The 24,022-nt window shown below is 57.1% G+C and overlaps 1 protein-coding gene across 1 annotated transcript; it reads right to left on the bottom strand.

Moving 5' to 3' along the window:
• Window positions 1–23,602, bottom strand: TMPRSS2 (transmembrane serine protease 2). The gene is made up of 13 exons (XM_032865299.1): window positions 23,561–23,602; window positions 21,380–21,602; window positions 16,689–16,775; window positions 15,848–15,967; window positions 10,461–10,587; window positions 9,228–9,338; window positions 6,954–6,997; window positions 5,438–5,609; window positions 4,075–4,250; window positions 3,045–3,140; window positions 1,303–1,445; window positions 735–887; window positions 1–145 (listed from the first exon to the last, which is right to left on the bottom strand). Exons 1-13 carry the CDS (start codon window positions 23,573–23,575, stop codon window positions 134–136), a joined length of 1,479 nt encoding a protein of 492 aa, XP_032721190.1. The 5' UTR covers window positions 23,576–23,602; the 3' UTR covers window positions 1–133.
• Between the last annotated feature and the right edge of the window lie 420 nt (window positions 23,603–24,022).

Genomic DNA, 24,022 nt, shown 5'->3' with positions numbered 1-24,022 from the left:
ACAGACAAATCCACTATTTAATAACAATGAAAGGACCTTCCAATCATTTCTAGAAATACACGATGCCCGGGGAATGAAGAACCGGCCCCTTCACTTTCTCACGGACACAGTGCCAAGGACCAGGGCACATGGATTAGCTGTTTGCCTGTTCAAAATGGAAGAAAGAAATGATGTTGTTTTCTTCAGCCATAAAAAAGGTAGCCAATTGTTGTTTGTTTTTTGTTTTTTTTCTGCTAGACTGACTTCTAACCAAATGAGCGAGTGAGTGGGACCAACAGGTATTTTTTTCTCCTGCAGCACGAAGGTCAAGGAGTTGGGCGGGCCCCCCCTGGATTGATTCTGGAAATTTTCAACTTTCAGTATCTGTGGGCCCCGCTCCTGGGCTCCGAGGGAAGCTGTACCCCAATTCCGGTCATCACCACCTTTCCTTATACCCAGGAACTCCGGCTGCTCCCCCAGCCCAGGGCACAGAAATCTGGCTCGCTCTGCTCTCTGCCTGTCACCGCAGTTGGGTATGAGCGGTCTAGGGGTGCTGTGGAGCAGACCCGGCTGAGCCAGACCTAGGAGGCATGGTCTGCAGCGCACAGGACAGCCGGGGGACAGCTGGCTCTGGACTCGAAAGGCTCCCAGATCTTTACAGCGAGCGATGCGGACTGCACACCCACACCCTACAGACTTCGGGGCTCTGACACCGGACTAGGAGCCCTCGGGGAAGAGAGGGACAGGAAAGTTACCCTCATTTGTCGGTAAATCCAGTCGGTAAACACCGTCACGTTTCCGTACACGCCTGGCCTGTTAGCTTTGGCGCAGCCCGATCCCCAGCTCGTGTCCCCGATCAGCCACCAGATGCGGCTCTTCAAAGTGACCAGGGGACCTCCGCTGTCACCCTGGGGGACACAGCAAGGGCAGAAGTTCAGACCACAACCCGCGCACACAAGCGGCCACGTGCCGAGGGCGGGGATCGAGGTGGGCGCCCCGTGGGAGTCACGCGTGGCGGCGCGGGTCTCGGGGCTCCCGGAGAAGGGACAGCACTGTAACCCCCAGAGACCGTGTGCCGGTAACGAGTTTTAGGCGGCACCAGGCAGGAGTTACCCAGTAAACTGCTGACCGTATTGTTAAATAGTTCAGAAACTTACTTCTGACCCCGCCACACGCTGACGAAATAAACCCCCGGGGGTGCGAGCGGGGGCAGCACGCGCGTCCCCAGCGTCAGCACCGCGCATGGCCACGGCCACCCGAGGGGCCCGGGCGCGGGAGAGCGGACGCCCCTGCCCCCACCCCGCCCGGCATGCGCGCGCTCACCTGGCAGGAGTCGGTGCCTCCCCGCAGGTAGCCCGCGCAGATCATGGCCGGCGTGACCAGGCTGTTGTAGACGTACTTGCTGTTGCATCGCCAGGGCTCGATGAGGGGCACCATGACCGCGTTCAGCTCGTCCGAGGTCTTCCCTGAGAGGAAGGACCACACGAGCTGCGGCGGGGCGTCCCTCCCCCGCGACAGGACACCGACGGCCCGGCCCCTCCCCGCCCTCCCTGCTCCTCCCAAGCCTTGTCCCGGGACGCGGGGTCCGCCTCACTGCGGGTGCTGTGTGCTCAGTCCTGCTGGCTCCGGAAGGCCATCCGCGTTCTAGAATCTCCTCTCTCACCACCCAGCGACGCGGTTTGGGGCTCCCTCCTCAGCAGACCCTTCCCGGGCGGCCCCGGAGCTTCCACATACTGCCCCCACCTCTCGGCTCCCCTGCACGTAAAGCGTGGTGGGCCCTTGTCGTCTCTACAGCTTCCCTCCTGCCTTGCCACCTCCACATGGCTGTCCTCCAGGCACCACGGGCTCCAGGAGCCAAAAAGAGCCTCTTCCTGCTCTCAACCCCAAATGCTCACCACCCAGTGCTCCCCCACTCAGGCCGTGGCACTACCACCCCCCACCCAAGGCTCAGATCACGAAGCACAAAGCTGCCCTCCCTGGGCCCCTCTCTCGCCTCTGCTGACATCCACTCCATCAGCAAGATGGTGGCTCTGTCCCAAACGTGCACTGGTGTCCCCCCCTCCAGTCCACCCCCCACGGCTGAGCTGCCAACTGGTGAGGCAGGACCACGCCACGCTTCCCCACACTGGGGTTCAGCCCCCCTCCTGCCTGCATCCTTTGCACTCCCCAGAGAGTCACCAGATTACGTCATTCTCCTTTTTCCAAAACAGGATTTATTTGAGAGAAAGAGCACATGTGCGAGCAGGAGGAGAGAAGCCTCGGTTAGACTCGTCTCTGAGCACGGAGCCTGAAGCCGAGCCTGACCTCAAGACCCTGAGATCATGACCGGGGCTGGAATCACAAGTCAGATGCTGAACCAAATGAGTCACCTGTTCTCCTTAAAACCTCCCAACGGCCTCCCATCTCACAGAGAGTAAAAGCCAGCGTCCTCCCCATAGCCCGTGAGGCCGCACACGGCCCACACCTTCACCCCGGTTCACCGCGCCCCAGCCACACCGACCCTTCTCTCTTAAACAGCCTGGTCATTCGGATCTCAGCTCCAATGTTGCCTCTTCCAAGAAGCCTTCCCCGACCACCTCTTCAAAGCAGCCAGGCCCTTGCTGTCACAACTTCCTGCCGTTTGAAAGCCCTAATTCCGTTACCTGCTTCCTGTCTGGCCACATTCTGCCCCCAGACACCCACGAGAAAACGCGGACGTTATCTGTCCTGTTTTGTTCCATGCTGCGCTCCCAGCCCATGGGAGGAGCCCCGCAAATCTGTGCTGATTTTCCCATCTGTCTTGGCCGCCGCGAAGCCGGGCACACACCGTAGGGCTCACCCGCGGTATCTGTGTTCACACCAGACGCCTGGGTGCCCGGCTGGCCTGCCCCTCCCCGACATGCCCCTCCCCCCTTGCTTTAGAGGACGTGTGCACGTGTGCCGCACACACTTCCCACAAGGCTGCGAGCCATACGTAAGATGCCTGCTCGCACCACTAAGCGCTTGCAACAGGAGGTAGCAGAACCAGGATTAAAACCCCAGACCTCCCACTTCCAAACCGCATGCTGTGTCCCCGGGGACCTCACCTTTCTCGTGGGTGGCCCCCCACCCGGAAATCCAGCAGGACTGGTTCGGCTCCAGCATCATGCCCGGGTTGGGCAGACACACTGGTTTCACTTTGTCTGTTCCAGGAAGGGAACACACGGTGAGCGGGTCTGGTCTAACGGAAGGCTTCCCGCGACGGTGTCCCCTGGCCCTTCCCCACCTGTGCGCGGCGGGGCCTGGTAGCGCCGTCGCTCATGGGAAATTCCAGATCCCGACGTGTTCTGGCACTCCCGCTTCCCATCCCTGCACCCTTCTTCTTACAGACGGGGTGCTCCCTTCTCTGGAGTTACGCTACTTGCAAATGGAATTACTGCCTCTAAACATTCACATTCGGGGCGCTCCCCGCTGCACCTCAGAGGCCCCTGCCGGACACCACCCCCACCGACCAGCTCCTTCTGGGTCTAAACCGTATCCCAACTTGAATCCAAACACCTCGAGGGGAGGGACAAGGCTCCGCCTCATCTGTACCCAAGCGGGCTGGAACATTCCGCAGAGACCCTTGCATGGACTAGAACGGCCGAACACGAACCCAAGGGGAACCCTGCATGTTTTTTACTGTTGTAAACTGTGAAGTGTCTTATTTTGGGGGGGTCACGTGAAAACGGAAAGTACCGACAAACGTTAGACCAGCAGTTCTCAACTACAGGCGATGTCGCCCCGAGGATGTGTCCAGCGATGGGACACACTGTTGTCACAGCAGAAAAGTGCTGCTGGCCTCTGGGGGTGGACGCTAGGGCTCCCGCTCCGTGTCCTACACCGCGTAGGAGGGCCCCCCAACCGAAAGCGTCCAATCCCAAATGTCCACGGGGCTGTGGCTGGAGCCCCTTCCGGACTTCCGCGTGCTGATGAAATCATCGTTCTATAAGGGGTAGGACGCCTCGTGAGCCAGCCCTCCGCACCCCTCCCTCCGGTTGGTCAGCACGGCCCGGGGTTCGTTCCCATCCGCCTCTGTCCTTAAGATGCGGCGTAAGTGGCGCACGCGCCCTGAGCCCCAGGGACACGGGGGCGTACCGTTGAAAGTCAGAGGCGTCTGCAACTTCATTAGAGCGATGTCATTGTTCTTGGTCTTGGAGTCGTAACTGGGATGGGAAATCACTTTCCCCACTCGGTATCCGTGTCCGTAGAACATGAAAGACTGTCTCAGGATGCCCGCGAAGACCGTCCAGTAGCGGGGGTTGTTCAAGGGTCTGGAGGACAGAGCCCAACGCCACTCAGTGTCTTGGCAGTGCGAACATGAAACACTCATCTGGCGACTGCATAAGTCACACGCCGGAGCCAGGCGTCCCAGAGGGGCACGACCCGCTAGAAGCTACATGGGAGGCCAGCAAGGTCGTCCCCAGCTCTCCCATTCCCCGGCCCCTCCCCTCTACGTCGTCATGAGCTCCTCCCTCCTGTGCTCCGCACCAGCCTGCAAACCAAAAAGGTTCTAAGAACACTTTCTCTTCGGCCTGATGCCTCCAAAATGAGGTTTCACACCTCATTTCTGGCAGGACAGGGTCTCACCTACTTTTATGTTGTAGGGCATCTTCTGGCATACAGTAGGTGCTCAATAAATGTGCACCAATGTCTAGACTCTAGGTTTAACAGCCATCTGGGCATTAGCCTTATTGAGGGGTTTCCCTTGAAGAGAATCCCGGATCCCGGGAGCCATCAGGAGGGAGGAGGAGGGAGGTGGTAAGGAGGGAAACCTCGCTCCTTTCACCCTCCCCACAGCCTCTGGGAGGAGGCGGCTCGCCTGTCCCACAGGGGTGCAGAGAGGGCACGTGGTCAGACACCTAGTGTGAATGGCTGAGGCCACACAGCGGGGAGATGGCAGGGCCGGGACCCAAGCCAGGCACAAGCTCACTCTGACTCAGAACAGATTTGCTACGTGGAGTTTCCTCCCAAATACAGATGTGACCAAAAATCTCTATGTTTAAAGGAAAAGGCCAACATTGTAAATGGTGGCTATCCTCCCCGCTCCCCACCCATCTGCGTGGGCAACACCATCACCAAGGCTGCCTACCTGTGGGGCCCAGGGAACCCCGGGCAGAGCAACGTGAGGCTCTCTGGTGTGCCGTCTTGAGGACGAGCATCCAGGAGAGATCAGGCCTCCCGAGGACTCAGCTAGGATGCAGGCTGGAAGGGGTCATGCTCCCAGCATCCCCCACACGGCAGCCCTCCCAGAGCCCAGCATGCTGGGGCACCCGCACACACCCGCTGGGGGGTGGGGGATGGGCCCGGCTTCTGCTGCCCAAGCACGAGCCCAGGGGACCCTCCAGCAGCATCATGAAGTGGGTGCTGTGCCCCATGTACAGGCAAAGAAATCAGAGCTTGCAGGGGTCCCCCCTAGCCCCGAGCCATGCCCGAGACCCCCTCACCCCAATGGACTTACTCCTCCACACAGTGGGCGGCTGTCACGATCCACTCGGGGGTGATGATGGAGCCCCCGCAGACGTGGGTGCCCTGCACGTGCAGGCTGACCTGCCAGGGCCAGTCCCCCGGGGACGCGCTGCTCCCGCCCACGATCCGGCTCTGGCGCGTCGTCTTCCCCGTGACCCCGCACTCTGGAAGTGCAAGCACCCTGCCGTGAGCACCAGCAGGGCCGCCCCCACTGGCTCCACCACATCTCCTGCCAGACTGCTGGGCCACTGCGGCTGCCTCTCAGTCCCATTTGTTTGGGTCTGATTTCGACAGAGTGTGTCCTAGACGCTCCCTGGACCCCCCAGACCCCGGGGAAGCTTCTGCCGGCATTCGATGCCGCCTGTCATTTGGCCCTGATCCTGTCAGGGTCTCCTGCACACCCAGGTGGGGGATCTTGGATAACAAGGGGCCTGGGCCTGCTTGAATGCTCAGAGGCCCCAAAGTCCCTGAACAAAGCAAAGGAGGGTGGGAAGGAGGGAGGAGGAGGAAGGAGGAAAGGAAGGGGGAGGGAGGAAAGGGAGGAAGGGGGGGGCAGGGAGTGTGAATCCTCAGTGCCTGGCCTGGCCTGGTGCCACTTGTGCCAAGTTCTTTGCCAGAAAGGGAGACGAGGCTTCCTTTGTGGAAACTCGGGATCACCAGTGGGGAAAAAAGCCTAGTTTACAAGACAGAGCCTCCTAATGGGAGGGGGAGGGTGGGGCGGGGGCCTCGGAAGCACAGGGAGAAGTTCACCGTGGACCAGGACCAAAAGAGAAAGGGAGGCTGGAAGGGTGCTGAAGTCCCAGGGGACTTCAATCTCCGAGCCCCTCCCTTCCCCTACCCTGTCCCCATCCCCGACAGCGTAAAGGAGCTGGGCTTCCGTCAGTGTCCCCCAATGCGCCTGCAAACTGCTGGAGCGTGGGGGTCTCATGCCCCACGAGGTGGACAATGAGGGCTGGAGGATGGGGCAGGCACCACGCTCTCTTAGGGCCTGAAGAAGCTTGAGCTGAGCCCAGCTGGGAAGCAGCGGCTGGGACCACAGGGTCACTCAGCCCCCCGGGAGTGGCTACTGGATTCACCTCTTGAAAAGCTGAGCTTTGGAACCATATCCCGTTGGGAAACAGGGCTGGGCCACCCCAGAGAGGGGAGCACAGGGACGGTGCCTCCCACACTGACAACGGTTTGGAAGCTGTAAGTAATCCCAGCCCAGAGATGGGAAGAGCCATGGCCTCCAGGCCCACCTGGAGGGGGGCAGGAGGGGGGCCCATCAGCTTCCCGAGACTGCCGGTCCTCATGGGATGGCTGTTTGGACCCGAGGCTGACGGTACCTCTAGCACACCATAATCCCAGAAGGGTGTTCCTTGCAGGGAGCTGGGGTGCAGGCAGGACGCAAGGCTTCCAGGCACATCCCAGCCCATCCCCCCACCTCCCCAGACACCGGGGAGGCATTTCTGAGCCTATAGCGTGTTCCCTGTTTAGGAAAAAAGCAGGGGTAATCGAGAATCACTTACCTATACAACGCAAAGAAACCACTGTTTTCGAGGCGCAGATGTCACTGCAGAAGAAGAGGGGATACTCTGGTCACTCTGATGCTCAACTCTCAAAATACTTAGAAATAAACATTTTCTTCCAATGTTCTCGCGGCCCGGCCTCCCCAGTGTGGAAGGACCCACAACCGAAGACCTGGACAAGGAGAGCAGATCTACATGGGGGCACCGAGTCAAAGCCCGGCTTTCAAGTCTCCACTGTGTGCCTCTGGGCGGGCTACGTCACCTCCCCGTGCCTCAGTTTCCCCATCTGTAGAATGGGATGAGAAGGGTACCACGTCAGAGTGGCACCCTGTAACATGGCTACGATTTTCATTCCCAGGACTCGAAGTCACCCCTTGGTTTTGTCCAGAAGCCATCCGGAAAGTTCCGGGTTCCTGCTTTACAACCGCACGGAAAGCAAGGGCAGCTGATCGCTGGCTCAGGAACCAGAGAAAAGTTACTCGTTTGGGAGGGAAGTGCTTAAAGTTACAGTTGAAAGATGAATGACCAACTACTACATAGTGAGGGAGAGAATCAGCCCTAACGTGCTGGCACAAACCGCATCCCAGCCACACGGTCACCGGCAGCCCCCTCTGCTGGCCACCAGGAGGGATGGCACCCATTTGCCAATCTCACCGTAGCCAGGCTTCACGCCTGGCTTCACGCCTGCCCCCTTCCAGAAGCAGCGCTGAGATTCCAATCACAAAATCACCCTCGCTTCCTAGTCGCACCCGGTCCAGAGCCAAGCCCTGCTTCCTGGAACCTCCCCCAAAATGATCCAACACGAGCCCGAGTCCAACGTACAAAGTCCCCTCGGCCACCCTCACACCGAGGGCCCCATGCTTCCCCGGGCACTGCGGGTCCTGCTGGTCTCGGGCTGCGGGGCTTAACCACCCCGAGAGAAGCCACGTCCCCATGAAGAGAAGATGTTTTCTGAGAATCACGAAGCCGACCGTCCTCTCCGTGGAGGTGCAGCGTGCGGCCGCTCGGGCGACCCCAGTGGGAGCCTGCGACCCGGGTATCAACGCAAAGGAAGGAGCCTTCCACTCACCCCACATGTATGGGACACCCCATGCCAGCCACGGACCACCTCGTCTTCCCTGCCAACCCGGCGGCCACCTCGTGAGCTCCCGGGGCTCTCGTGGCCAGGAGGCAGCCTTCCATCCCTGCTCAGCCCTGAAGCCGCAGGGGAAGTGTTCGAACAGAGACACCAGCGTTTACGAAGAGCCCCGGCAGCTGCGCTTAGCAGAACACAGCCCTGCTGTTTTGATGCCTGCACCTGGCCAGCAGAGCCCTCCTCCCGGGCTCACCCTGTCACATTCCTGGGGACCGCCAGGCTGGGCAGCTTGGGCGGAAGTCAGCCCCCTTGCACCGCGGTCAGCAGCCACCAGGAATGCAAACAGCGGCCAGCCTCCCACTCAAAGGAAAGGAGGGGCGGCTTGGTGACTTCACCTGCCCGAGTCGAGGGCAGCCCCTGGCAGCTGGCCGACAGGGAGAAGCCGGCTTGGCTGGCCACCTGGGGATGAGCGATAGGGACCTGGGAGCAGACGAGGCTTACACACAGAGGACACTGTGTGACTTCTACGTTAGAGAACATTCAGGTAATAATGATGATCCCGGGAAGACAGCAGGACACTGATGGGATCTCCGGGAAGCAGGACTCCTGGGCTGAAACTCGCAAACACCCGCGCAAAGTGCGATCAGTTGGTCCCCCGGGCTGCGACCCTGAGGCTTTCTCTGGACACACACCCTGCACGTAGCATGTACGTCTCTAATGTCCAGGGAGGAAAGAAAAGCAGTAAGGGAGTAAGGGGGCGCCTTGGGGGCTCTGTCGGTGAAGCGTCTGCCTTCGGCTCAGGTCATGAGCTCGGGGTCCTGGGATCGAGCCCTGTGTGGGGCTCCCTGCTCTGTGGGGAGTCTGCCCCCACCGACCTTCCCCCTCCCGCTTATGCTCACTCGCTCTCATTCAGCTAAATAAATAAAATCTTTTTAAAAAAAGAAAAGCAGTAAGAACTCTCCATTTTACGACGTTATCCGATGCCATCAAGGGCACCAACAGTAAATAACCCTTAGCTGCTTCCCAAAAATGAACCCAGAGCAACCAGCCCCACTTACAAGTCCCATCTCCCGCCAACGAGAAACTCAGAGACACCCGGAATTCCGGCTCAGGGAAAGCAGCCTCGGCACGGACTCCCCACGGTGTCTCCCAGTCGCTCATTACCATCTTCTCAGAGGGAGAAAGGCATCGCCCAGTACCTGTGGTACAGCTTCTTGTACAGGTCCATATTGCCCGCACTTGTGTTCAGCTTCATAAAGCTGGAGGCTCCGCTGTCATCTACGATCCCTTGGCTAGAATAAAAACTATTCCTAAAAGAGGCAGAAAACGTTAATTAAAACAATGGCTTCCTGATAAGCAGCCCCGAGTCCTGTGCCCATCATCAGACTTCTCTTGCATGGGGTTCCGATTAAGAGAAACACCAACGGGCATTTGGAAAACAAAACCCCAAGTTCAAATCAAGTGACCGTGGGTTAGAACCATCCCGTCCACCACCCTGGCAACAACCCAGGAGTGTCAGGTAAAAGCTCTCCACTGGCCTTTTTCTAAGCTCCCAGGGTCAGGGAGCTCCACGGTCAGGATAAAGAAACCACGAGGACAGGGAAGTGTGAGCACAGGAACTTCAGGAAATGGACAGAGGCTGAAACCCGCCCAGCTATAAAATCCCATCAGGTCCTGAGCTGCGAGGGGGCCTCACTAGGTCATTCGACTGCAATCGGAGAATGGCATTTTGAAATGGTACACTAGCTAAGATGCCAAATTTCTTATCAAGTGGTAATTAATTTTGAAAACCGGTCTCTGGCGAACCCCCTAGGACTGCACAAAGGTCATATGGGGACACTCCAAGGAAGAGGTGGTGGCATTAAGGTAACACAGCCCAGCCTTTCCCCGTGGGCCCAGACGGCTGCCATGCCCTCCGGGGTGTGCTCTGGTGAGCCTCCGGCTGGGAACCCCTGGGAAGGGCCCTCCTGCCTCTCCCACCCGCCCCGCGGCCCCAGGCAGGGCTGAATTCTCTTCCATAGAAATCTGATGTCTCTTCTCTCCTGTTCAAAGGCTTCAGTGCCTCCCCCAAGCATGCACAGTGAAGGTCAAGGACGATCTCTTCCCTCTGGCCTCCCCCAGGGACCCATCGAGGACCGCTGGGGAGGTTAAGGCTTCAACTCTGCCTAGAGGCTCCTGGAGAAAAGAGCCACCAAGACCCTCAGCTAGCACCTTGGACCTTGGTGACCCCCGAGTAGCGGAGTGGGATGGCAGTGAATCTTGGCCACTAGAGGCAGGAAGGTGGCGGGGGAGGGGGGGATGCAGTGGGCACCCGCTGGTTTCCCAGGCCAGCCCTAGGCAGGAGACCACTGTCCCAGCGTTGGTGTGCCGGGACGTCCAGGGAGGGACGGAGAGGATCCTTCCCGGGTTTCTGCAGCTGGGGCCACACTCACCGGTAGCCCATGTCCTGGCAGGCGGCCCTCCCGTAGCTATCGCTCCAGTCGTCCTGACACACGGGGTGCCAGGACTTCCTCTGGGCGGAGTACACCTGGAGGATGAAGTTCGGGCCGTAGAGGCGAACTGTGGCAGGGGAGAGGCTCTGTGAGTTCTGGGAGGCTGTCCGTCACCCCCGAGCCCCGAGCCCTCAACACAAAGGCTCAGAGGGGGCCGCACCGGGTCCCTGTTCCCCAGGCACGGACCACCCCTGAGGGGGCGTCCCCGGCCTATCCCTTCTCAGCGCTCATGTGCTCTTTACCCCCCAGAACCGAATGTAGGCGCTGGGCCAGGACCTCCAGAGATGTTCAGCAGCAGCGTTAATCCCAATGGCCAGAGGCGGGGAAACCTAAGGGACCACCAGCAGAAGAACGGGCAAAGTGTGGTCCATCTCCACCACGGGGTTCCACCCAGCCCTGAAAGGAGCCAAGCACTGGCCACGCTTGCACCCCTGTTCGCCCCTGTTTCTGTGAACTGCGCGGAGTAGGAAATCCACAGCGACAGAGGGCAGGTGAGCCGCTGCTTGGGGCCCGGGGCGGGCGGGGCTTGGGGTGGGGGAGGGACAAGTCGGAGGGCGGGGGACCCCCTCGGCCTTCCCTTAGCAGGTGACGGAAGTATTCCACCAAACTGCGTCATCTGTTTTTTTGGTTTTTTTTTTAAGGTTTTATTTGTTTGTCAGAGAGAAGGAGAGAGAAAAAAAGTGCACGAGCAAGGGGGAGAGGCAGGCAGAGGGAGAAGCAGGCTCCTCACTGAGCAGAGAGCCCGATGTGGGACTTGATCCCAGGACCCTGAGATCATGACCTGAGCCCAAGGCAGACACTTAACAGATGGAGCCCCCCAGGTGTCCCCAAATTGTGTATCGTAAAGAATGAATTCCATGGTATGTGAATTACACCTTGATACAGCTGATTTTTAAAAAATAAATGAATAAGGTAAAGGGTTTCTTGAAAAATGACCTTTAAACGATCCTTTTGAACAACAAGCTGACCCCTCATGCCCTATACCCTGGGTCCCAGCGGGGCGCCCCAAGCTGTGCCCGGCGCCCTCACGCACGCTCTACCTCTAATCCAGCAGCTCCTGACCCAAACGACCCCAGTTCTTTTGCTGAAAGAAACGGAACATTACAGACCTAGTTTAAGCCTTGCTTTATTCCAGTGCCTTCTGGACCCAGGATCCCGAGAATGTTCCCTGTGTGAGCCACCACGTGGAGACGGGCACAGCCACAGAGCGGGAGCCCGTGCGGCTGCAGGACTGACCGGTGCTGACCTAACGGAAACGACCCTGAAAAGGGCCGCGAAAGAGGGCCCGCCGCGAAACGTCTGTTCGAGGCCATGCAAAGTCTAAAAGCGTGTGAAACTGTGAAACCGCGCTCTGAGGTCTGGGGGCGGGAAACATGGGATGGCAAATGTAAAAGGAGGACTGGTCATTGCAGACCTCATTCTCGCCGCCCGTCTGTGGCCACAGCTCACTGCACGTCCTGACACCTTCCAGCGCATTCCCTGTGAAGCCAGCAGCCCCAGGCTCATCATTTCCTGATGCTTCCGGGATGAGTGACCCCACACCCCCCGGGCCAGCTAGCCGCGTGCTCTGTGGGCGGACAGACGCGCTGTGCTCCAGCCAGACAACGGACTGTGACTGTGCGCTTAAAAGAAAAGAGCCACCAAGCCAGGAAAAGCCAGGGAGGAAGCTTAAGTGCCTATCACAGCGAGTGTCAGAAGCCCGTCTGGAAAGGCTACGAGGCATAGGATTCCAACAGGTGACACTCTGGAAAGGGCACAATTACGGAGATAATAAAACCGTTCGTGGTTGCTGGGGGCCAGGGAAGGAAGGGGTGGAGAGGCAGAGCGCGGACGGTTTTCAGAGCAGTGAAAATCCTCCGTATGATTTCGTGATGGTGGCTATGGGTCAGGATGCGTAATTCAAACCCACTGTCCAAATGCAAACACATTATGCATTTGTCCGCACGCCAAGAAAGAACCCAAGCGTGAACTAAGAACTCAGCTCACTCTTCATTAAGAAGAATGTATTAATCATGGGCTCATCAATTAAAATGAAAGCCCCCTACCAACGCCAAGTGTTAAACATGGGGCAGTGTGTGTGGGGTGGGGACCCGGGGAGTCCGGACCAAACGCTCAATCCTCTACACACTCAACACTGCTGAAAAATAAGGTCCACTAAGTTTTCTAAGAAGCCACTGGAATTAAACATAATTCCAAAATTAAAACAGACCCTGCGGCACAGCAGAAAGCAAAGGAGACATTGCCTTCTGGATTTGTGGTGATTTTAGAGGCTTTTTTCCTCTCTGATGTCTCTGTGATCAAATGCTAACAGGGAGAGGTGATGGGGAGTCAGGAGGACGCAGGCTGTGACCATCACCGGGGGGTGGACACAAGTGTCCCATCGCTATGTAGTACACCTGGAACTAATATTCCATGTGTGCTCACTAGCTGGCCTTTGAGTACAAACTTGAAGAGGCACCTGGGGGGCTCAGTTGGTGAAGCACCCTGCCTTCGGATCAGGTCATGATCCTGGGATCCTGGGATCCTGGGTTCGAATCCTGAGGTGGGCTCCCTGCTCAGCAGGGATCCTGCTTCGCCCTCTCCCCCCACCCCCTATTCTCTCTCTCTCTCTCTCTCAAATAAATAAATAAACTTAAAAACACACACACAAAAAAAACTTTTAAAAAAATGCTAAGTAGGGAAACATGACAGTTGATGCAACAGAGAGCTGGAGATGGTCTCAAGTTCAAATTCCTTTCCTCAGTCTTAGGAACATTTTCGGCTTTGCTGAGGTGTAACTGACCAAGGACAATCGCCTATGCTGGAGGGGTACGACCTGGCGTTTGGAAGCGGCACGCACACCCTGTGAAGCAGGCGGACGTGCCCACCACCTCACACAGCTGTCACCTTCCTCCGTGGTGAGAACGCCCGAGGTCCTCCCTCGCAGCCAATCTCAAGTGTAGGAAACAGCGTGCTCCCCGGGCCACCCCGAGCCGTGCTTCAGTACCTCCTGTGACACCGAATGGTCCCGGAAACCATGGCCACGGCCGCAGAGCACGAACTAAGGCTAGCAGTACGTGCAATTCAATACACGTCCGCATATTCGAGAGCAGGTATGCTCTGAGGAAAGGAACACTCCGCACGTGCACTCGAACGCTCTCCCGGGATGGGCGATGCTGTAGCGTCAGAAGACGCGCATTTCAATGACAGTAATTTCCGCTCTAGGGGGGACGAATTAAACGCACGTCAAAGGCGTGTTCTGATCTGACACCGAGTACACACGCAGTGCCGTGTGCACCGATCTCGTGTTCTATCAGTAATCGATGAGGAAGCTGTACAACCCCAAGTGCAGCTGGGTCGATCAAATTTCACACATGCCCACGCTCTGACCCGGCGGTCTTATTTCTGGGGTGTTTCTCCCCAACGTGCTCCTACGGTTGGAACACACGCGTCATGCCCATGGAGACGAGGGGACTCCCAGGGCCCTGAAGCCACACACCAGAGCACAGAAATGGTCCCCAGGATGTGTCATCTGTGCCATCGAGACCTGCCCGTCAGCTGGGCACTGGGCATTGAGAAAGGAGGGCAGCAGGAAACAGACACACACTCAAATGCTTTTTCACTTAAAAACTCTCCGGAAGGAGAAACAAGAACCCCTACGGCTGCTCGATAAAGAAGCGCGATTGGCTGGTGAACGGGCACGCACGCGTTTCTGTGTGTGTACTTGTGTGTATGTGTGTGCGTGTGTGAGCACAGCGGGGGACATGGAGTTGTCCCTGCATATCCTTTGGTACTTCCTGATGCTGATCTGCTTGAGGACATTAATTCAAAGTATTTTAAAAAACACAACCATTAAGAAGAGAGGGAGGAAGGGGAGGGTCTGCAGGACACAGCAAGTCTGCTGGAGTTTGTCCTTGCACACGTGCGTGCCCACATGTGAAAACACCAAAAGCCATCACACAGGACAGCTGAACCGCGCTCCACGAGCCTCGAGACCCCCAACTCAGGAGAACGGTGACAATCCCATCATCAGCAACACATGGGGGGAGACTAAGTTGTATTCTAAGTTGAAGGTGTGAGTGGGTCACTGCCAAGTGCAGACACTCCCCAGACGCAGGCACAGCTCGCAGGACCGAGAGGCTCCAGCATGGGGACAGGTGACCCCAGGGGCCCTACAGAGCCGGGGCGGGGGCCCACCTTCCTCTCCAGACTCCCCCTGGCATGCCCCCCATAGGTGCTGGGACTGGGCAGGGAGGGCGTGCAAGGCAGCAGTCCTCACCCTGGAGGGCACAGGACTAGGCAGGGGACCCAAATTCCCCACCGGCTACAGCCCTCCGCGTGCTTAAATAAAGGGGAAGACTTAGGGCAAACTTGAGGGGAGAAGAGAAAAGCTGCTGGTCATAGTCCTGGTGCTCCTTCAGACTGCAACTTTGAAATTTGTTTAAAAACAAGAGGTTCTCGGGGGGCCTGGGTGACTCAGTGGGTTAAAGCCTCTGCCTTCGGCTCAGGTCGTGATCTCAGGGTCCTGGGATCCAGCCCCGCATGAGGCTCTCTGCTCAGCGGGGAGCCTGCTTCCCCTCCAACCCCATGCCTGCCTCTCTGCCTACGTGTGATCTCTTGTCTGTCAAATAAATAAATAAAATCTTTAAAAAAAAAAAAAGGGTTCTCAGTTAAGCGCGTCAGAGGGGCGCAGCAGGGAGCTGGACGCAGGGGCGCAGCACCACAGGGCCACGGCCACAGCCCCACAGCCAGGCAGACTGGCTCACACGTTTTGCCAGAGGAGGACAAACTACAAGGTCATCAGGAGAAATAAGCCAACTGCACACCAGGGGCAGAGGTCAGCTACACTCACGGGGGATGATGCCAGCTCCTCCACGTCCGCCCACCCACACGACATGGAAACAGCCCACGGGCGGTCCCTTTGGCAGGGGCCAGGCCGGGGTCAGGGTCACGCCGTGGCTAGCTGTCCATGGGTACGGGCATCACACCCGCACCCGCACCCTTTTCCAGGACATCCACTCCTCCTGCCCTGAAATCCCTCCTAACAATTAACAGAAAATAATAAAAAGCCAAAGCCGGGTGCCTCTCTGTGACAAGAGATCCCCACCCTGCTGAAGGCGAGCGGCTTGAAAATAACAGAGCCCAACTCTGCGCTTGGGAGCCCGCCGTCCCCCTCCCACCGCTGTGTGAGGCTGGGCCAGCAGTGCACTCTCTGAGCGTGGGTCCTCATCTGCGGTTAGAGCATCTGGGTCGCGGTTCAGTGACTCCCTAGTGCCCAGGACGGGGTGCAGTCTGGGCGCCAGGGCACAGAGGCTGCCTCCACGGGTGCACACGTTGCCTCGACTTACCGCATCGGTTCTCGTCCTCCCCGCTAGGGCAGTGCAGGACCCCGTCGCACCAGTGAGAGGGGCTTATGCAGGTTCCCGACGAGCCGCATTCTATCCCAGACACCGAGCATTTGTTCTCCACTTTAGAGTGACAGGAGGGAGACCAAGTCAGCCGGAGACACCGAGAAAACCTCACACACACAGTGCGAGTTCCGGCAGGGTTCCTCTCTCAGGGTCCCAAGCAACAGGAGAGAAGAACCCTTCCCCCCTCAATGTTACTAAGGAGCAGGTATGTCCTTGCCACCACCAACAGCAAAGAAGCAGGGCTGGCAGTCAGCAGCAGCGGAGCCCCTGGTGCGAGTGGGAGGGCCTGTGGCCTTGGACTTCGACAGCACCCCATGTCCTCTCTGCCGCACAGGTGACCTCTGTGTTCCATCCAAGCTGTGAGTCCGCACCGCCCAGGGCTGACGGAAAAGGCCCGGCTGCAGGTCACGAGGTGGCACAGGACAGTCACGCCTCAGCACGTAATCGGTGATGTGGCCACCGAGATTCAGGGACAGGTGTGGCTGAATCCCGAGGCCGGGAGTCTGTGCTCCCCAGTGCCGGGCAATGCCTACTGCCCGAAGCACTGGATACAGTCGGAATGGGTCAGTGCCCACCAGCCCACAGACCAGCAGGAGACATGAAAGTGACTCAGGACAACCCAGAATGCAGTTGGATGACAATGGTTACTCATGTGTCCCCATCACCCAAGAGAAGAAAGAGAAGACAGCTGCTTGGGGGAAAGAAACTTCAGGAAGGCTGGCGGGCCACCCACGAGAGCAGGCACCCCGCAAAGGCTTGGTTCCCCTCCAACACTTACTTAACTTCCAGAGCAGAACTGCGGTCACGGCGGCTCCCGCCAGGATGGCCCCCAGGGAGACGGTGATGCACAGCGCCTTCTTGGCCTCTGGGGAAGGGGGAGAGCACACGACAGAGTCACAAAGTTTCTTTAAGTTCCACTCTCAAATCTTACCCACTACTTTTTAAAGAGGATGGCACATTAAGCAGTAATTTCTCATACTTAAAAATGAGACTTAAAATTTTAAGAACGTGTCTGGGGAGATCTTACATCTCCCACAGGAGAAGCCATGATAAGAAGTAACCTTTCCTTATGGTAAGTTTTAAAAAGTATGGCTTTGTGGGGCGCGTGGGTGGCGTGGTCTGTGAAGCGTCCGACTCCTGCTTTCAGCTCAGGTCATGATCTCAGGGTCGTGAGATTGAGCCCTGCGCTGGGTTCCCCACTACGCTCTCTCTCAAGTAAAGAAATAAGTCTTGGGGCGCTTGGGTGGCTCAGTGGGTTAAAGCCTCTGCCTTCAGCTCAGATCATGATCCCAGGTCCTGGGATCGAGCCCCGCATCAGGCTCTCTGCTCAGCAGAGAGTCTGTTTCCTCCTCTCTCTGCCTGCCTCTCCGCCTACTTGTGATCTCTGTCTGTCAAATAAATAAATGAAATCTTTAAAAAAAAAAAAAAAGGAAATAAGTCTTAAAAAAATAAGAAGTTATGGTCTTAGAATAGTCCAATAAATGATTCATGTAAAAAATTGCCTAAAAGAGGGAAAAATACCTTGTTTCGGTGATGACAAGCATAGGAAAACAACAGCAATGTCCCCAAAAGATCACCTCCCTGGCAACAGTGCTCAAGGCAGAATAAATTGTCCTAACCCAAGACAGTTTAGGGAAAGGCTGCCGCAGAGCCCCGTGTCCCATCCTCAGGTGCCACGTGTGGCCGTTTGTGCTTCAAACACTTCCCGTGACATCTATGAAATACTTATTCATTCGTAGTTATGTAAATTCAAATGCTCAACAGCTACATGAGGCCAGGGGCTGCCTCTCTGGACACGGCAGAAATAGAACGTTCCTGTCCCTGTGGAACGTTCCACTGGGGACCGCTGACATCCGTCCACTCTTTGGTTTGAGGCAGGAGCACTGGGCTCACATCTCAGCCAAGAATCAAGTCATCTGGAGACGGTCCCCAGTGCTCTCCAGTCAAAACAAACCCACAGGTCACTGTTGGTCAAAGCCAAAAGCGATTATCAAGGGTCGGACACACCACACCCAACGCAAGCCCGGTCCTCAGAGGAAGCAGGGGAGAGGCAGAGGGGAGGGAGCGGAGAAGGCATCCACAGACCCTCCCACCCCCTCAGTTTACAGGAGGACACCCAGGTCGGTGTCCCGGAGTGTGGGGGAGGCCGGGCACCCCCAGCACCCATCTGTGCCTCTGGAGTCTGCTGGACGAGGGCAGACCCACCCATCCGGGCTCAAAGCCACGGCTCTCGTCCTGTTGCCACGTTCTCAAACCCTAGTAGCAGGCTAAGGAATCGCCCGTGGCACCCGCTAACCTGTTTCCTGGCCCTCATCACCAGGAACTCAAGAGTCCGCTGGGGAAGGGGAGGCGTAGATTTGCAGTCCTAACAGGTTCACGGGAGAGGCAGAGGCCACTGGTCTGGAGAAAGCCATGTGCCACCGAACCACGTTATCAGAACTCACGGTTGGGCAGGGCAGGGCAGAGTGGCAGAGGAAACTCAACAGGGGACGTTCCAAATGCCCAATGTGACTCATTAGCCAAGCAGGATTTCTTCCTTTCGGGGAGCTTTCCTGTTCTTTGATCCTGGATAGACTGACCTGGGTATTTATCTAGGAGAAGATAACGCCTGCGGTGAGCCAAGAGCTATTACATTAAGTCTTCTGCACGTCTCACTGAGCAGACAGCGATCTGCCCAGCTCTCATGGGGAGCACGTAGGCAGGGGGAACCCCCGAGGCTACCTTTCGAGGACGGGCATCTTGCAATCAGATGTCTGGTCAGCCCAGACTTGACTTGGGGCCAATCGGCAAACGCAACACCGTTGCATTTAACGACAACCGACTACTCATCACTCACGGTTGCTGGAGCAAACAGACAACAGGGAGGCCCCAGACGGCCCAGCCCCTGCACTCCTGACCGGTTCCTCTGGCTCTGCGCTACTAAGTAACGCGCAAAACGCTCTCGAGGCTCTGACAAGGCTAGATACTGCACCATTTCAAACACACGGCATTCTGGAAAGAGAAGCCTAACTATGGAGACGGAGATCAGTGGCTGTCAACGACTGGGGAGCCGCAGGGAGCTGAATGGATGGAGCACGGGGGATTTCAAGGGCACTGGAACCATTCCGTGTTTTACTGTAAGGATGGACATGCCATGACACTTTGGTCAAAAGCTACAGAACATGCAACAAAAGGGGCGTGATCCTCATAAAACAACGGACTTTAGTTAGTAATAATGTATCAACATCGGCTCTTCGATTCCAACAAGCGTGGCTCGCTAAGGCAAGATGACGGGAAAAACGTGGTGAAAGAAGGGGTATATGGGAATCCAGCACTCAATTTTCTGTAAGCCAGAAACTGCTCTTAAAAATAGTCTATTAATTTAGAAAAATATGTCCAAGGCCAAACATTAAACTTATAAAACGTGCATGTTTCTATGCAAGTCAATAAAAAGGTTTTCAAAATGCCTGGGTGGCTCAGTTGGATAAGCGTCTGCCTTTGGCTCAGGTCATGATCCCAGAGTCCCAGGATCGAGCCCCATGCCGGGCTCTCTCTCGGTGGGGGGCCTGCTTCTCCCTCTGCCTCTGCCTGCTGCTCCCCCTGCTTGTGCTCGCTCTCTCTGTATCCGATTAGATAAAATCTTCTGAAAATAAAAACTTAAAAAGCAGCAAGATAAACTCACTAAGTAATTTTTGAGTTCAAAGGGCGGTTTGATAATGCAGAACCATGCATGCAGGCTTGTGTTCCTCCCTTATGAAGTCACGGGTAAGGCACAACCTCCGTCCCATGCTTGCCATCACCAGGATGGTGACACCGGTGTCACGCAAGTGGGCTCGTCTTGTCTGCCTGGGCTGGACACTGACTAGTATGAACTCCAACTCCGAATGTCTTATCTCAAGATGGGACCCTTGGTTTCTAAAAAAAGCCCTCTTTTCTGGGGGAGACAAGTATACCTCTGTGGGGTCTTCCTGCCAACCCCCATTGCGACCTCAGACCGGGGCCGCTGGGGCTCGGCACCTCGGACATCTTGGCCGGGTGGTTTCAGTTCTGGGACGCCGTGCTGCTCACGACAGGGGTCCCCAGGGCCCCCGGCACCCACCCAGCAGGTGCCGTGCCGGCCTCTCCCCGGTTATAGCAAACAAGGGATCTCTAGACATTGCCGAGTTCCCAGATCACTGGTCGCAGCACCCCCCAACCGCCCCCAGAGGGACATCGGCGCACAGAGGAGGATTTCCTTGATGAGAGAGGAATGGGTGGAGGAGGGAAAGCGGGAACCATTCGGGAAAGGGATGACTGCAGAGGAGGGAGACTGAGGGGTAGGAGATGAGGGAAGGAACCAGTTGACAGGGAGAAGGACCAAGAGCCGTTTTCTAAGAGTGAGGGACGCAGAGCCCCACAGGGGGCATGACAGGCAGCAGCGCTGGTGAAGGGTTGCCAGGGTCTGGGGCGGGGCACGCCGGGGCTTCCCGCAGCACAGAGTTAAGGACTCACTTCTATTCTAGGATGTGCTGGGGGCATGTGCAAGTTCGCGTTACTGTTCCTCCTTAGGCACGCCATGGGCACATGCATGCTCGCCAAATAAAGAAAACTCCGTCAGCAGACACGTTGCTGGTTTAGCCACTAGTACTCCTACCGGCTGTACTGGCTGGCGGCTGTACCAGTCCACCGGGCAGCTCTCAACACTCCACTGACCCGCACTAAAAGCTGGGAGGGGCAGGGTCCCTGGGTGGCTCAGATCGTGATCCCGGGGTCCTGGGATCGAGCCCCACGTGGGGCTCTCTGCTCAGCGCGGATCTGCTTCTCCATCTGCCCCTCCCTGCCCACCACCCCCTGCTTGTGCTCTCTCTCTTATATAAATAAATAAAATCTTAACAAAAAAAAAAAAAAAAGCTGGAGGGCTGCGGAAAGGAAACAGATGAATGAGAGTTAGACAGAAGCATGTGGCAGTGAAAGGATTCCGTCCTCGGAGCCCTCACCCTGCTCTACGCCCGCTCTGCTCTGCCCCTGAGACCCTTAAAGCCCAGACATCCTCCCGTGTGCCAACACACCAGCCACTTCATTCGCCGAGCCTGAAGCCCTCGCGCATCTTCAGCGCGACCTGCTGTATCCAGGGAACCGCACCACAGAGGAAGGGTGGGTAGGGGGTTCCCGCATCGGAGCTTACCCTTCATTCGGGAGGACACATGGACAAGCCGCGGAGGCAGGAAGAGGGCAGAGAGGCCCGGCTTGGGAGATCACCCTGGGTGGGACGGGCCAAGGTGGGCCAGGAGAGTTAAGGAAAGTAAAGGAAGGGCTTTGCAGCCTGGCAGCTCTCCAACGGCCCTGGGCAGGAGGCGAAAGGGGCAGTGACAGTTGTGACAGCGAGGGAGAGGGGAGGGGCCTGGGACCAGCCCCAGCAGAGAGGGAGGACAGTCGGCGACAGAGCCCCTGGGGAAGATGGACCCCAACGCTGGTTCTGCTGTAGGAATGAAATGCAAAAAAAGGTCCTACTTGCGGTACACGCTGTCCCCGATGGGGACTTGGGCTGCGTGTGGACGGCGGGTGTCGAAGCGTGCGTCAGCACCCTGGGGGTGTACTGGGGCACGGCAGGCGGGTAGTACGGGGCTGGATACGCCGGGTAGACACCGGGGACCGTGGCGGGCGGTGCCAGATACAGGCTTTCAGGCTGGTATCCATGGTTTTCATAGTAAGGTCCAACTCCCGGCGGTGACCCCTAAACCATGAAAGAAAAGGTGAGTGATATCAACACCCGGTCACCCTCAAGGCTGGGCTTGCGTCCCTGGTGCTCGGAAAAGGAGCGGAAAACCTGCTGCAATTCTCATCGGGCCAAACGCTGAACTCATCTGGTCAAAGAACCAACCAGAACTTTCGACTCACTGTCAACAGTTTTTGTATTTGCTTGTTTACTGATCTTTTTTTTTTTTTTTCCTTGAAATAAAGAGAAAGGAAACGGTCAACACTGAGATTGAGTGAAGGAAAAAAAAAAAAAAAGTAAAGGAGAAATGTGTAGTAGCCTGGGCAGGAGTCCACACCCAAACCCTGAGCTGAAGAGTACAACGAGGGCAGTGATATCCCCGCGTCTACACTCCTGGCCTCCTGGAAACTGGACAACACGCCCCACGACAGTGCAGGTATGACTCGTGGACCCATTTTGCAGAGAGGAACAGAGTGACAGAGGGTAAGAAATTTAACGAAACAGTCATCCTGTGCGTTATTCTGAACGTTCCTTTTCTACTTCCTCCTTCCTTAGGACACTTGTCACCATTTACTGAGGGACATTTAAAGAGTCTGAATGCCATCCTGCTGCGATGAGCTTTCTCCCCAAGGCACCACACCTCTACGGGGAGCCACTCGGTCTCTGCACACAGGACATGGAAGGTGCTGCCCCAGCCGCAGATTTTATGTTATGCCATCCCCACCCATGTCCTGGGAATGTCCTTCTCCTTGCCCTCTATCCACTTAAACACTGCCACCTCTGGCTGCCCCCGCAGGACCCCAGCTGGCCAGCCTGTGTGTCCCCTGCTTCTGTCCTCCTTAATCGCCCACTGGCGGGGCCACACGGGGAGGCCACATGCTCCCCCCATCTGAGAGCCCTTCTATCGTCTTCCCACTCGTTCATTTCTCCCCCTGCTTCTTGTTGACCGTGGGCTCACACAGGACTGGTGCTCTGAGCCGAGGCAACGCCATGCTTTATTTTAAGTGGGGCCTCCAGGGAAGCGAGACTATACAGGAATGAGCCAGAGTTAACTTCCACTTAATAACTCACCCATGCTCTCCTTCAAGTCAAAAGACTGTAACTCTGAACCAGAGCGGTGGGCAGAAAGAGAAACAGTGTAATCTCTCATCTAAAAGGGGCAGCAAAGGCCAACAAAAAAAGTAGCACAAGGGTTTGGTCTCTATCGGAAGCATCTAAGAACACGCTGTCCCACCAGGAAGGTCGCGGCAGGCACAGCGGGCTGTCCCGGCGAAGCCCTGGCAGGGGATATGAAATTTAAAATGGAGCGAGTGAAAATAAAAACCGGCAGCTGCTGAAGAGGGAGAAGCAGGAGGGCTGTGTCCCAGACACAAGATGCGGCAGATGCTGGTTACTGACCAAAGGTCTGTCCTGTGTGCGCATTCCCAGGCAGAAGAGAACTAGTGAGAGACAATGGGGAGCAAAGATGCTTCGTTGGCCTCCAGAGCTGTTTCAGGCGCTGGGGTGGGGGGCGTCCAGGGAGAGGGACAGTCAGCCCAATGCGATTTCAACCACGGCCTCCTTCAGTTTACTGGGACGCAGGGCGGCACAGGGGTCCGCTGGCCGGTGATGCCTCGCGTACCCGTTCTTCCCTGGGACTCACTCCCTCCCAGCGCCCACCTGCCCCTGGCTGCCCCCGCAGCTCACCCTGAAACTCACCTGCAGGGAAGGAGAGAAGGGGCCAGTGAGCAGTGCACACACCCCACACCCACCCGACAGCTTGGGGTGCTCTCCGCGGGTGCAGCTGCTGTGTGTCTGCACCCTGACCCGCCCCCACCCCCCCCAATGGAGACAGCGCCCTGACCCGCTTCCCCCGAGCGCACCTGTTCCCTGCGGCCAGCTCTTAAAATGCAGCCCAGCACACAGCGGAAATAATGAAAACAGCGGAAATAATGAAACAAGGGAAAAGTCTGGGAAGGTAATGATTAACCACTTACTGAGTTCAAAGCCATCCCGGTTTTATCAGCAGCATCGGTAAGGGCAAGGATTCAGACGTTCAAGATGACCTAGAAGAAAGAACGGTAAGACTGTGTTATTCCGATGCCGGTTGTTTTTAGGAGACACACAGAGAAAGAACTAGAAGGTGTTCTAGGTGAGGGTCAGCTCTCTCCGGGGCAAAGGGCAGTGCTCCCCCTTCACCTTGGGCGTCACCTCCGCCCGCCTCTTCCCCACAGGATGCACTTGCGACGAGCAGCCGGGGCCCGCACCTCTCTGGATCCGGGTCACAAAAGATGTGGAGGTGGGCACGGTCCCCATCGGGCGAGGATTTAAGGAGGGGTCCAAGTGAGCCACAACAGGCCCAGGGACGCCCCCTCCCTCGCTCTCACAGACAGTGCCCGGGGAGGAGGGGTGGGCGCCCACTGTGGAGCAGGTGGCCTGGAGCTTAGTACCAGAGGGAG

The sequence above is a fragment of the Lontra canadensis genome, unplaced genomic scaffold (assembly GCF_010015895.1).
Source record: "Lontra canadensis isolate GAN:19392208 unplaced genomic scaffold, GSC_riverotter_1.0 scaffold29, whole genome shotgun sequence".
NCBI classification, from domain to species: Eukaryota; Metazoa; Chordata; class Mammalia; order Carnivora; family Mustelidae; genus Lontra; species Lontra canadensis.
This window is presented reverse-complemented; position numbering and strand designations above follow the sequence as displayed.